General features: G+C 35.6%; 1 protein-coding gene across 1 annotated transcript in view; it reads left to right on the top strand.

Annotated features, from left to right (window-relative positions):
• Nucleotides 1-7654, top strand: part of LOC104467393 (PHD finger protein 14-like) — a gene marked incomplete at both ends in the record, with an annotated part of 16420 nt that extends 8766 nt beyond the window's left edge. The window contains 3 exons of the mRNA XM_010081159.1: nucleotides 1438-2087; nucleotides 6838-6982; nucleotides 7556-7654. Of these exons, the coding sequence (XP_010079461.1) occupies nucleotides 1438-2087; nucleotides 6838-6982; nucleotides 7556-7654 (894 nt within the window). The remainder of the gene's footprint in view (nucleotides 1-1437; nucleotides 2088-6837; nucleotides 6983-7555) is intronic.
• Nucleotides 7655-11321: the final 3667 nt, after the last annotated feature.

Raw genomic sequence — 11321 nt, 5'->3', positions numbered from 1 at the left:
AGGTAAAAAACTTTTTTTACTCCTTTCCCTTTTTTTTTTTTTTTTTTTTCCTTGGCTCTGTAGAGGGTAGAATATTTGCAGGAAAGTTTTACTTTCTATTAGCTTGTAAGAGGACTGATAACATTAATGTCCCCTTCACTAGTAGTGGTGCTGATGGATTTTTTTTTTTTGTTTGAGATTTATATAGTCTCCTCATCAAATACTTCCACATACAGGTATATGCAGGAAAAGACAAAGCTGACCATTGTATTGAAGTAATAACTGAGTTACTGGGTAGTCATCGGCAGCGTTCTGTGGGGCGGAAATAAATGTCATGTGAAGCATGTAGCACACTGCCTCCACTGTTTGGTTTTATACAGAGATGGATGCGCACAGAAATTCTCTGTGTGAGGTGACGTTGAGTGGGGATTTTTTTGTGTGGTAACTGAAGTGATTTAGGATTTTTTTTGGTTTGCAAGTATCGGCATGTTTCTTCTTTGCGTCTATGTGACAGTGCATCAATAACTTGGTGATGGCCCTGAATGAATTGAAAACTGTAGCCATTGCCTAGTTGATCACTGTGTTGGATCAAGGAACTTTATATTTTCTTGTTAATTTTAAAAAATTTTCTCAGGTTTTTTTTTCCTTAAAACTAATACTGTAAGTGAAAAGTAGTAGATGAATGTGAGAGATGGTCAAGGTGGATAGTGTTTATAAAATTTAAGAACTTAATTTGTCATCTTTTTCAATGTTTTTTATGTGGATAGTACAGATACCTTATTTTTGTGATTTTTTTTTTTTTTTCCATATAAGTCCTCTTCTGTTCTTTTCTACTGAACAGATTGGCTTGTGTTCATTAATGGAAGTAGTGACTAGGCACAGAACAATACCATACGAGTGGTGTAAGGTTAGAATTTCTGCACTGTTGTACAGCTGCAGCATTGAATGGGGCATATTTTATGTGGGATTAATAAGTGAAATAACACTGGAAATTAAGAGTCCCCAAACCCAGAAAAAATAAAATCTTTACTGAAAATGAAGGTGGGGGATTATCCATGCTATTGTTAGTACTTGTTACATAAACTCTTAACTTTGTAATTTAAAATCTCTCTTCTATTGGATAGGTATTTTATTTTGAAGATTTAGGAAACACCTCCAGAAGTTAAAAACTGGAATGCTCTTTCTTTAAGATGTGTCTTCACATGGAAATTATTCTGTGCTACTACTTATTGTTAATATGAGCTGCAAATCAAAGGAACATTTAATGTTCATTTAATAAATTCTGCCATATTTATTTTTTTTCATCTTAAAATGCACTCATGTTTAACAGATTCTCAACATACCACTTGAAATAGCAATATTTGGACACCACCATGTGTCCAAACTTGCTTCAACAGATTTTATTTTTGGGGGTACTTTTGTGTCGGAACTTTTTTTAAATTTTCATATGCTCAACAGATTCTGAAGGAAGTGGTCATGGGAGTGAAGATGCATCAAAGGACAGTGGTGAAGGTTCCTGTACTGAATCAGAAGAAAATATATTGGAGGAGGAACCAGCAGAAGAGAAAGTAGAAGAACAACAGCCTAAAAGCTCTGCTGAAGAAGAGGTACCAACAGCAGACAAAGAGGTAATTAAAACTGAAAAGAAAGAGCAAGAAGATGAAGAAGAAAAGCCAAAAAAGAAGAAAGAGAAAGAAAAAGCAGCTGAACCTGATGCTGTGCCTGATGAGCAAACAAATGAACCAAAAAAATGGAATTTGCGCAGGAACCGACCTTTGCTGGATTTTGTATCGATGGAAGAACTGAATGATATGGATGACTATGATAGTGAAGATGACAATGACTGGCGGCCTACTGCTGAGAAAAAAAAAGGAAAAAACGCACTGCGAAAAGAGGGGAGTGATGGAGATAATGAGGATGATGAAGATGATGGGAGTGGAAGTGATGAGGATGACAATGATGAGGAAGCTAATGAAGAAGATAATAGCAGCACGGCTAGTGATGGAGGATCCAAGAAGAAGAAGAGTAAAGTTCTTAACAGGAATAATGCAGATGATGAGGAATTGACAAATGATAGCCTGGCTCTTTCACAAAGCAAGAGTAATGAGGTAGTGCAACCAACTTTCTATAATATATCTGTTGACAAATGGAAACTACTCCCCTGTAGCTATTCTGTTAATTTGGAAAGTTAAACTGGTTGTCTGGAATTGTGTTTACAGGAATAGTTGAAGTAGTAAAATTGTGCCAAATAGGCACTGCATATTAAATAACCTTGCTTGGGCCATGTGGCCAATTTAATGCAGCTGAAGTCAGTAGAGAGACACCTCTTGGCTTTAGGGGGGGTTGAATTAGTTCTAAAGCAAATAGGAGGTCCAGTATGGAAATCAGCATGTATTACTGAAGCTTCTAGTTCTGTTTTAGTGTAAATGTTGCATATCTGTAATGTTCTAAGTTAAAAGCGTCTGTGACGTGTTCATAAAATAGCTAAGTGATAGGTTATTCTTTATCCTGGGCTTTCTTTGTCACAAGCATCTAAGTCTGAACACTAAGTTCACTGGTAGAAGAATTCTTAAGTAAAGAAATATGCACACTGGCTTTAAAATAAAGTAGGATAATCATAGTTATGTTGGGTTTACTTATAATGCTCACAAATGAAGTAATTTACAGTATTAACAAGCATTTGGGAACTATTATTATATTAAATATCTTCTGTTTGCAGAATGTGAAAATGATGTTAACAGTTTAATAATGCAACTTTTTTTCCTATGCACAATTATGCTTACCTTAAAAGTTGTGCTTGTGGAAGAATTAAGATCATGTCTTGCAGTAGCAAAATCTTGAACAAAGTAAAAAGAATTGCTGTAAAATGTACACCCAATTTTCAGGAAATAATTGCAATGTCAACATAACGTTTGATAAGTGATAGTGTTACGACACTATTTAAAGTTATACTGTTCCACTTCATCTTTATTTTGATGTGTAAAATGACAGGGAACTATACAAAGTATTTGGAAGAATCAGTTGTCTCAGATACTGTGTCATGTATTATATATATATGGTTGTGGATGAGCTGTGTCATTATAATTACTAGTAATAATTGTGATTGGGAAAAAAAACCCGCATAATTCTAGAATTTTTTTTACTTTTTGTGTAGACATCTTTCATTGTCTAGCTTTGTAATTCTGGTGTTGTTACCTGTATTTTCTTGGCTCCAGAGCTGAAAGTGCTCTACCAATACCGATGATCAGAACTTCAATTAGAGATAGGCAATTTTCTTTCAGAGTTGTTTCCCAAATCAGAATAGAGATGTGAGTCTGTTCTTAGGGGTGATTCTTGAATATATCCATAATTTCCATTGTTTGGAAAATTAGGCCTGTTTCAGAAACCCAGAGCTGTCTCTGGTGTAACTTGAGCAAAGCTGCTTAATATGTATGGTCCTCAGAGTCTGTTGTTGCCTTGGATTTAGGACACTGATCAACAGATAAAATGAAAAATTGAAAATTTGAAGTTCAAGTTATAATTTTGTAACTGATAATTTATCTTTACTTCATGTAAAGCGAAGTACTGTTTGTTAGTAGGTCTTTAACAAGAAGTCTTAAAATAGTGAGTGTCTTTAGACTGGGTTGTAGACTAATTTTCAGATTGATACTCAAGTGTATTAAAACAGTTTACTCTCCACTGCTACAATATTTTAAACTAGTAAAAAAAAATCATCTCTAGCAGACAAGTCTAGAAAACTCTCATTATACCGCAGAAGCTAAGTTCTTAGAAAAACAGATGTCTGAATGCATAATTAATTTATGAAGAATGTTCAGGTAATAGACTCTGAACATGTAGTAGTGTCCTTAACATGCATTCTTCTTTTACTTACTTTTGAGGGTGGGTGTTGGGGGCATGTTGAGGGTGAGTTGTTTTTGTTTTGTTTCTGTGTAATTTTATTTTCTTTTTCTACATTTTACAATAATATTTTGAGGTATGCATATACAGTATTTTAACCAGTGCTGTAATGAGATACTGCTTTTCTACTGTATTAAGCGCAGGAGAAAAACTCAGCTTTCTTTTTCTAGGGTCAAGCTTCATTAGTAGATAAATGGTGCTTTTCTGTTTTTATAATTGCTACTGCTTTATGGAATTCTTCTGTTCTCAGTGAGGTGGTTATTTTTTAATTTTTTTTATTCCTTTAAAGTTAGAGGTATAGAGCCATATAGCTTGAAATGCTCACTTAATTAAAACCACAGAAATGGGAATTACACAGTGATTCAGCTGATATGCTTTCTTTCACTTGAGTAGGGAACAGGACTTGTTCAGGAGTTGGCAGCAGTTGCTGTCTCTACATAAAAGTTCCTATGTTTTAGACAAGTAGGGTCAGCTTCTGGGATGGGGTCTTTCAGGTTCTTACATGGACTAAGCAGAGGAGAGCAGCATATGTTCCAGATCACTCATTCTCCGTGTCTGCATAGAAAATTAAGTTACTCTGCTGCTCTGTTTGACCTGTTGGCTGTCTTCGTATAAGGTAAATCATAATGGATGAGGATCCTAACATTAGATCTGTATTTGATGCCCTTCCATCATTGCTTGTTTCTTTTTTTTCTCCATGTTTGCATATGTTCTCACTGCCTGAACAGCTGGTGTTATTTCAGTGTTGGTTTTACAGTGCAATTCTGTTTATTTAATTTAAAGTAATAGTTTGGTTTTGGGATTTTTTTTTTCCTTTTTTTTAAATTACCAGACCTTGGGCTTCTGTAACAGTAGAGATCACAAGTTTCTTTCAGACTTCTGTTATTGAAGCCAAATAACAGCTTAAGTCAAAGGTAGTGTCAGAAAAAGCTGATGTTTGCAGAGTTGTGAGGTGCGTCTGAGAAGCCTGTGCCATTGCACAATTAGGCTGTTTTAGTTCGGAAGTATCCACTGCCATTTTTCTGTCTGTAATGTGACTGGTAAACTAAAAGTGGGTGTTTTGAGTAATGACGGGCCACAGTATTTTGGAAAAAAATGTGCAAGATTCTTGATTTCCTCAAAATGTTTTGCAGCTTTGTCCTGAAAAGAGGATATTGGAAGATATGATCTGTAAGTCTGAACTCTGCAGGGGAGAATCTTGTATTTTTCACAATTAGTGGCCTTCCTGTAAGCAGGCATGACCGTGTGAATGGTTTTATAGTCTTTCATTTTTACCTATAGTTGAGGGATTTTTTATAGGTCATGTTTCCTTATATTGTTTAGAGAAAATGGATGAGAGATGCAGAAGCGTTTCCTAACTGCTAGAAATATGTGTTTGACCTTTCCTAGGTCAAAAATATTATAACAAGCCACCTCTGTTACTTGAGGTAAACTATTTGAGCCCAGTTTTGGGTTGTGAGGTTACTTTAGCCCTTTGTCTTGTTTTAAAATCAAGCAAAGATTCCCTCCCTTACCCCCCCAAATACGGGCCCAGATAAATCTAAAGTACAAAGAGACTTCATTAGTGATTCACTGAAAATTCTGTGTGGAGACTTACTGTATCGGATTGAGAGGCTGTCATGAAATAGTTGCATAGATCAGTGCGAGAATTTTAAGATCCTTGAGGAAGAATACCTACTTCAGCTATTCATGATACTTTTTGTCTGCTTAGGCTACACAGGCACGGTATTGATGCCATGTTTTAATTCATAAATGGGGAGCTGAAGTGAGAAAAAGATGTTTGAGGGGGCACCTGCCACCTAATTTTTTTTTTTTTTTCCGGTAGGATACAACAGCAGTTTTGGAATATCCTCAGATCTGAGTTTTCTGAGATCAATATTCTGAATGGATGCTATTTAGGCTTGAGTTGTCAGCCTCTGCTCTGAAGCGATTACTGTTTCTTTATCCTGCAATGTTTGTTTTTCACTAGTGTGCCTAATTTCACACATCCCTATATGTCTTCATATCAGCAATGAAGCTCAGTGTTTGCTTTTAGTATACAAATAAAACATGTGGAAGCTGTGAAACTTTGCAGAAGAGACAGTGGCTATACCTCACAATGAAAATAATGAGAAGCCTGGGTGGTGTTTATGAAAAAATTAAAATTTACATACAGCTTTATTTGGTTTGTGAAACATTTGTCTGTGTTTCCTTAGAGAAATTCCTTATTAAAAGCCCCGTTTTTTTTTAAGTGGTGTAGTTCAATACTGAAGGTTTCCAAAACGGAGCAATGTACTTGTTCTGCAAATCCTTACTCCTGTATATAATCAGAAGAAAATAAGTTGTTATAGCTTTAATAAATCATATGGTTTTGCATAGAGACATATAAATTTGCATTAGAAAAATAGAACAGTGTTGATAATTTGTTGTATTTTACATAAGTTAAGACTTGGCAGGCTTCCATTAGCTGTTTATTTTCAGATTTTTCAGATCCATGTGACTTTTTTTTTTGGAAGTTGCAAATTTTAACAAATATGAAGCAACACTTCTGAATATTGTGGCATTTGAAGGTCACCTTTGGCCTTGTTTTGTTTTTTTTGTTTGTTTGTTTTTTGTTTTTTGGTTTTTTTTTTTCCTTTCAAATGGTTACTTAGGTGTGTGTATTTACACCTTCATCTACAACGTAAATAGTTTAAAGACATATATGATTCTGTCTAAGGAAATATGACCCTTCTCTGGCCTTTGGATCTTAACAGATCCAAATGTGTATTGAAATCAGATTATATCCATCCTTTCTCCTGGCTCTTACATTTGTGGATGGAGTGTTTAAATGTTTTGACAACAAAAGAAGCTTTTAACTTGTGAAATAATTTTCCAGCTTTTTTTTTTTGCTTGTTGCTCAAAAGTGAGCAAATAGCAGATGTTTTGTTTGAAGTAAAATTGAAGTTCCTGGCATAATGTGTCTTCATTTTTCAATATTAGGACTCATTGATCCTTGAGAAGTCTCAAAATTGGAGTTCCCAGAAAATGGACCATATTTTGATTTGTTGCGTTTGTCTTGGAGATAACAGTGAAGATGCTGATGAAATAATCCAGTGTGACAACTGTGGAATAACAGTGCATGAAGGTAATACAGCTCTTCATTCTCATTGCGTGAGGAAAACATATGCTTTGCTTTTAATTAAATTTGACTTGTTTTCTTCAAAAAGAAAAGCCTTTGAACTCTGGCGGGTAATTTTTTGTAATACTATATGGATCCTTTTTAGTGGTGAAACATCTGTCTAATTTAGCAAAGCAAATATAAGCAACTACAGCACAGGACGTGGTCTACAGATAGCTATATAATGAATCGCAGTGTGCGAATACTGGAGCTATAGATTGTATTTTCGGAGCTTTAGGATATTACATGAAATGTATTTTTGACTTGCCTGTTTCAGTGTATGAATTTGATTGCATAACTGTGATATAAGATCATGAGAATAGGAGGTCTTCTAAAAGGAAAGGGCTTTTTACATATATTTTTGCCGTACCAAAAAGGCAGAGAGATGGGGAGGAGGAGACAAAGGAATTGCCCATGGCATTTAGATGTAAGTGAAAACAGCGAGCCTTGAACTTTCTCCTAATTTTCACTGATAATTTGAAACGGGGAAACTTTAAAGTTAAAACATACTCTAATTGTTGTTTTGATAATTGCTTCTAGTCTATGTGTGTGTTGTAGATGTAGGAGGTCTGGTTTTAAATAAATACTTCCAGAATAATTCTAAGGTGAATGTATGGAATTTTAACAGCCTTACGGAAGGTGAGGCTGTATTGCGTGTTGCTCTTTCTCCTGAGATACTAACACAGAGAGGCGTACCTCTTTTGTTAAAAAACAAAACCTGTTGTTTTCTTCATCAATAAGGTGTTTTGTTTTTTTTTTAGCATTTCTGTTATCCTGTACCTTTTTAGTGCTTCACTTTTTTTTTTAAGGTTTCCCAGGAAAATTAGATAGGCTACTTGAATCCTTGAAATTAAAAGAAGGTAGGCTTTCATTCTTCAAAGCATAAAAGGCTTTTATTTAATTTATTTAGCTCCCATAATTTGAAAAATTTTTTGAGCTGTTTAGCATGCCTTTTCAGGTAGGAGGTGCTTTTCTTAATTTCCTACTCTGCATTTGTTTTCTGATGCTGAATGGAAAATTCTTTCAAAACAGCGTTTTTCATGCACTGAGCTGTAGTTCAATTCTTTGCTTAACATCAGTTAGGAAACTGAGGATGGAATTTCTGTCCTCAGGTTCAGGTGCCTTATGTTAGGTGTCAGCATGTACTCTTAACTCCTGAACTCCTGTTGCAGTCCTTTGAAGAGCTAATCAGTACTGTCAAAGTTGCTTAGAGAGCAATTCAGTTAACCTAATTTATGATGAGCTGAATCACACTCTAGGTGCCTTTGAGGGCATTGGTCAGGTCTTCATTGACTATAACAAGTGTTAGACCCCTAAATTTAAGTGTCTTGGTATGCTTGCAGAATTCCTTCCTCTGTCTGTGAAGTTTTTGGAAAGTAATGTGCAGAATATGTTCAATTTGAGATTCAGTAAACTACTAAGTATTAGTTTTATAGAAGCTTGATAGATTTTTTTTTTTTTCCCTAGCACAGTCTAATATTAACTCATAAGAGAAGAAAATTTGAATGAAAGTGTCTTTTGATGTTAGTTATGAATGCCTATTTGAGAATTCCCCAAACATTATATACAGTCAGTGCATCTAAAAACTAAAGCTGTGGAGCTCCTTGAAAATTTTTCTGTAAGATTTATTTAATGATTGTAGAGTTACTCATGTTAAAGTGCAGAATGATTGTGGTAAAAAAATGATCTTCTGCTTTTATAGAATAAAATGAAGGCAAATTTGTTTTTTATTCTAGAGGAGTGCTTTAAAAAAAATCTGCAAAAGATCACTTCTTCATTTTCTTCAGTTTTTAAACCTTTGTCCCTACAAAAGGTAAGATGGTAGCTGTCCTTCCTCCACAGGAAAATAGTTCCATAGTTCAAACGTCACTTGAATTTTAGTAGTTCAAAATCTGTCTAAAAGTGATTGCTGCCATTCTTCTTTTTAAAGTATTACAGGCAAAGGTTCCTTACAGTCCCACTGAAATAAAGAGTACAATGTGTGTGTTTCTTTTGTTGTTATTGCAACAAAGTAAAATAGATTAATTCAGAAGATTTAAATTGCTAGTTTATTCTGATAATTATTTGGAAGGAAATGCACTCCTTTCGCACACTACTGGTATCCCACCTAGGGACCCACATAATGATGATATTGGTAATTTGATTATTCTTTCCCTGAAGACCTTATTTTCTCTCTCCTTGTTGACTCTTATAGAAACTGTTTTCCTTCACAGGGATACTCTTATACCCTTGGCTTGTGCCTTTGTGTTGTGCTGAAGTAGAAGTTTCTGTCTACCACAGAACCTTTCAGGTGACTGGAAAAGGTTTTTCTATGGCGGCCACCTTCATATTTAATGTGAAGTTATTCACTAGCCCTGAAAATGTTGCCCTTGAGTCAAGCCTACTTCTTCTGGACAACAAGGCTCCCTTTCCTCCCTTGGGGCTGTTCTTGCTCTACTTGTAGCTACTGGTCGAAGGACAGGTCCCATGCAATAGTGTGTCCCTTTCCCGTAAAGGTGAGCCTTCCAGTTGCGATCCCTAAGTGGCTGAATGCCATCGTAGTTGTTGGCAAGAATCTGTTACCCTCTTTCAGAGAGCAAGCTAATGCTGCCTTGGATTTTAAGTCAGACAGTGTCTAGATCTCCATTCTCCCTTGCTCTGGTAGGTTTTGGCTTTTCTAGCACAAGGTAGCTTATCACTGTGTTTACTGCTCCATTACTAGTGCACCTGGGTACTTAGATCTTTAAGGTCCTTTCCAACCCTAGCCATTCCATGATTCTGTGATTCTAAGAGCAGGACACCCCCAATTGTGTTGTTAGGTTTTTTGATATATTGATTGCGGTATGTCTGAAGGAGGTGTTTGCTGCATATTGTAACGTGTGCCATAACTGTAAGTTGTACGCTTGCCAGCTATGGCCCTTGGGTTAGTTGCTGTGAATTAAATGAGAGAAGTTCTACATTTTTCCAGCTGTTTCCTTTCCATCACCTCTATTTGTTTCTTACTTTACTGTGAGGTGTATGGCAGGGAATAAAATTTCTCTTGCTAAAAGCAGTAGTGTAGTCTCCATATGCTTTACAGTGTAGTAAAACATTTTTTCACTTTAATTTTGCCACTTACCCTGGTTTGTTGCTGGCTGGTATAAAAATTAATTTTGCAAAATCTTGTGCTTTAGTACTCTCCATTTACTAAATAAAAATACTGTTCTGCATTTATGATGTTTGACTTGATTGTCTTCATTCTAAACTGTTGGTACCATTAAGGATTGAATGTAACATATTTTAAATGCTGTGCTCTCACAGCATTTATGAAAACATGAATTTTACGGTAAACTGGAGGCTTGCAAAAATAAAATAAAAAAATTTTAATGATAATCACATAAAAATAAGCTACTGACAGAGTGCAATGATTTCAAAATCAGGGAATAAAAATTTTGGTTTCTGTATAAAATGACATACATTTGATAGACAACTTGATTGTAATCGTAATATATTGCTGCAGTTTGTGGAACCGTAAATATGAGAATTTTAACTTCTTGACTTTCATGTATTTAAATTCATCGGTTAATCTTATACTAAACCAGTTTGTTATCATTTAGTGTGAGAGGTATTCAGAGAGGTGGAATACATGGAGTTGTGATACAGAAATCTAAGAAATATACAAACACGAGGATTTAATGAACTTTAGTTGAAAAGGGGCTCTTGGGTATTCTAAAGATCCAAAATTCAGAATTCTTGTGAACATTAAGGAAAGGCATCATGCGTATTAAGCAAAGTGTTTAAAAGTTGTTTTATTGTCTTCAACGTATTTTCCAGTCAAAGGGGTGTGTGGTTGTCTTAACGATGAATAGGTTACAGGTGTAATGATAATAACTGAAGCCACACGTGTCATTTACAAGATGTGTATGCTTTTTCTCTGTTGTCCTTTCAATCCTTAAGCAGTCACACCATTTACACCACTGTGGTGCTTTTAGAAAGAACCTAAAGATTGCCTCCTGACAGTGCGAGCAGTACATTGCTTTCTGTTCAAACGCCAGCAATTCCCAACAATTCATACAGGAAAGTTGGGTTGAACAATTTTTTCTTGCTCATGATCTTGCTCATCATCTTGCTCATTTTGACACTGTCCCGCATGGCATCCTTGTGGCCAAATTGGAAAAATCTGGATTTGATGAATGGACCACCTGCTGGATAAGGAATTGGCTGATGGTCGCGCTCAGAGAGTTGCGATCCACGGCTTGATGTCTGACTGGAGACTGGTGATGTGTGGTGTCCCTCAGGGATTGGTACTGGGACCGGTGCTATTTAACATCTTTGTCGTCGACATGGA

Source organism: Pterocles gutturalis, unplaced genomic scaffold (genome assembly GCF_000699245.1).
Source record: "Pterocles gutturalis isolate BGI_N339 unplaced genomic scaffold, ASM69924v1 scaffold10094, whole genome shotgun sequence".
NCBI lineage: Eukaryota > Metazoa > Chordata > Aves > Pterocliformes > Pteroclidae > Pterocles > Pterocles gutturalis.
Note: the sequence above shows the minus strand (reverse complement) of the source record. Positions and strands in the feature narration are given on the sequence as shown.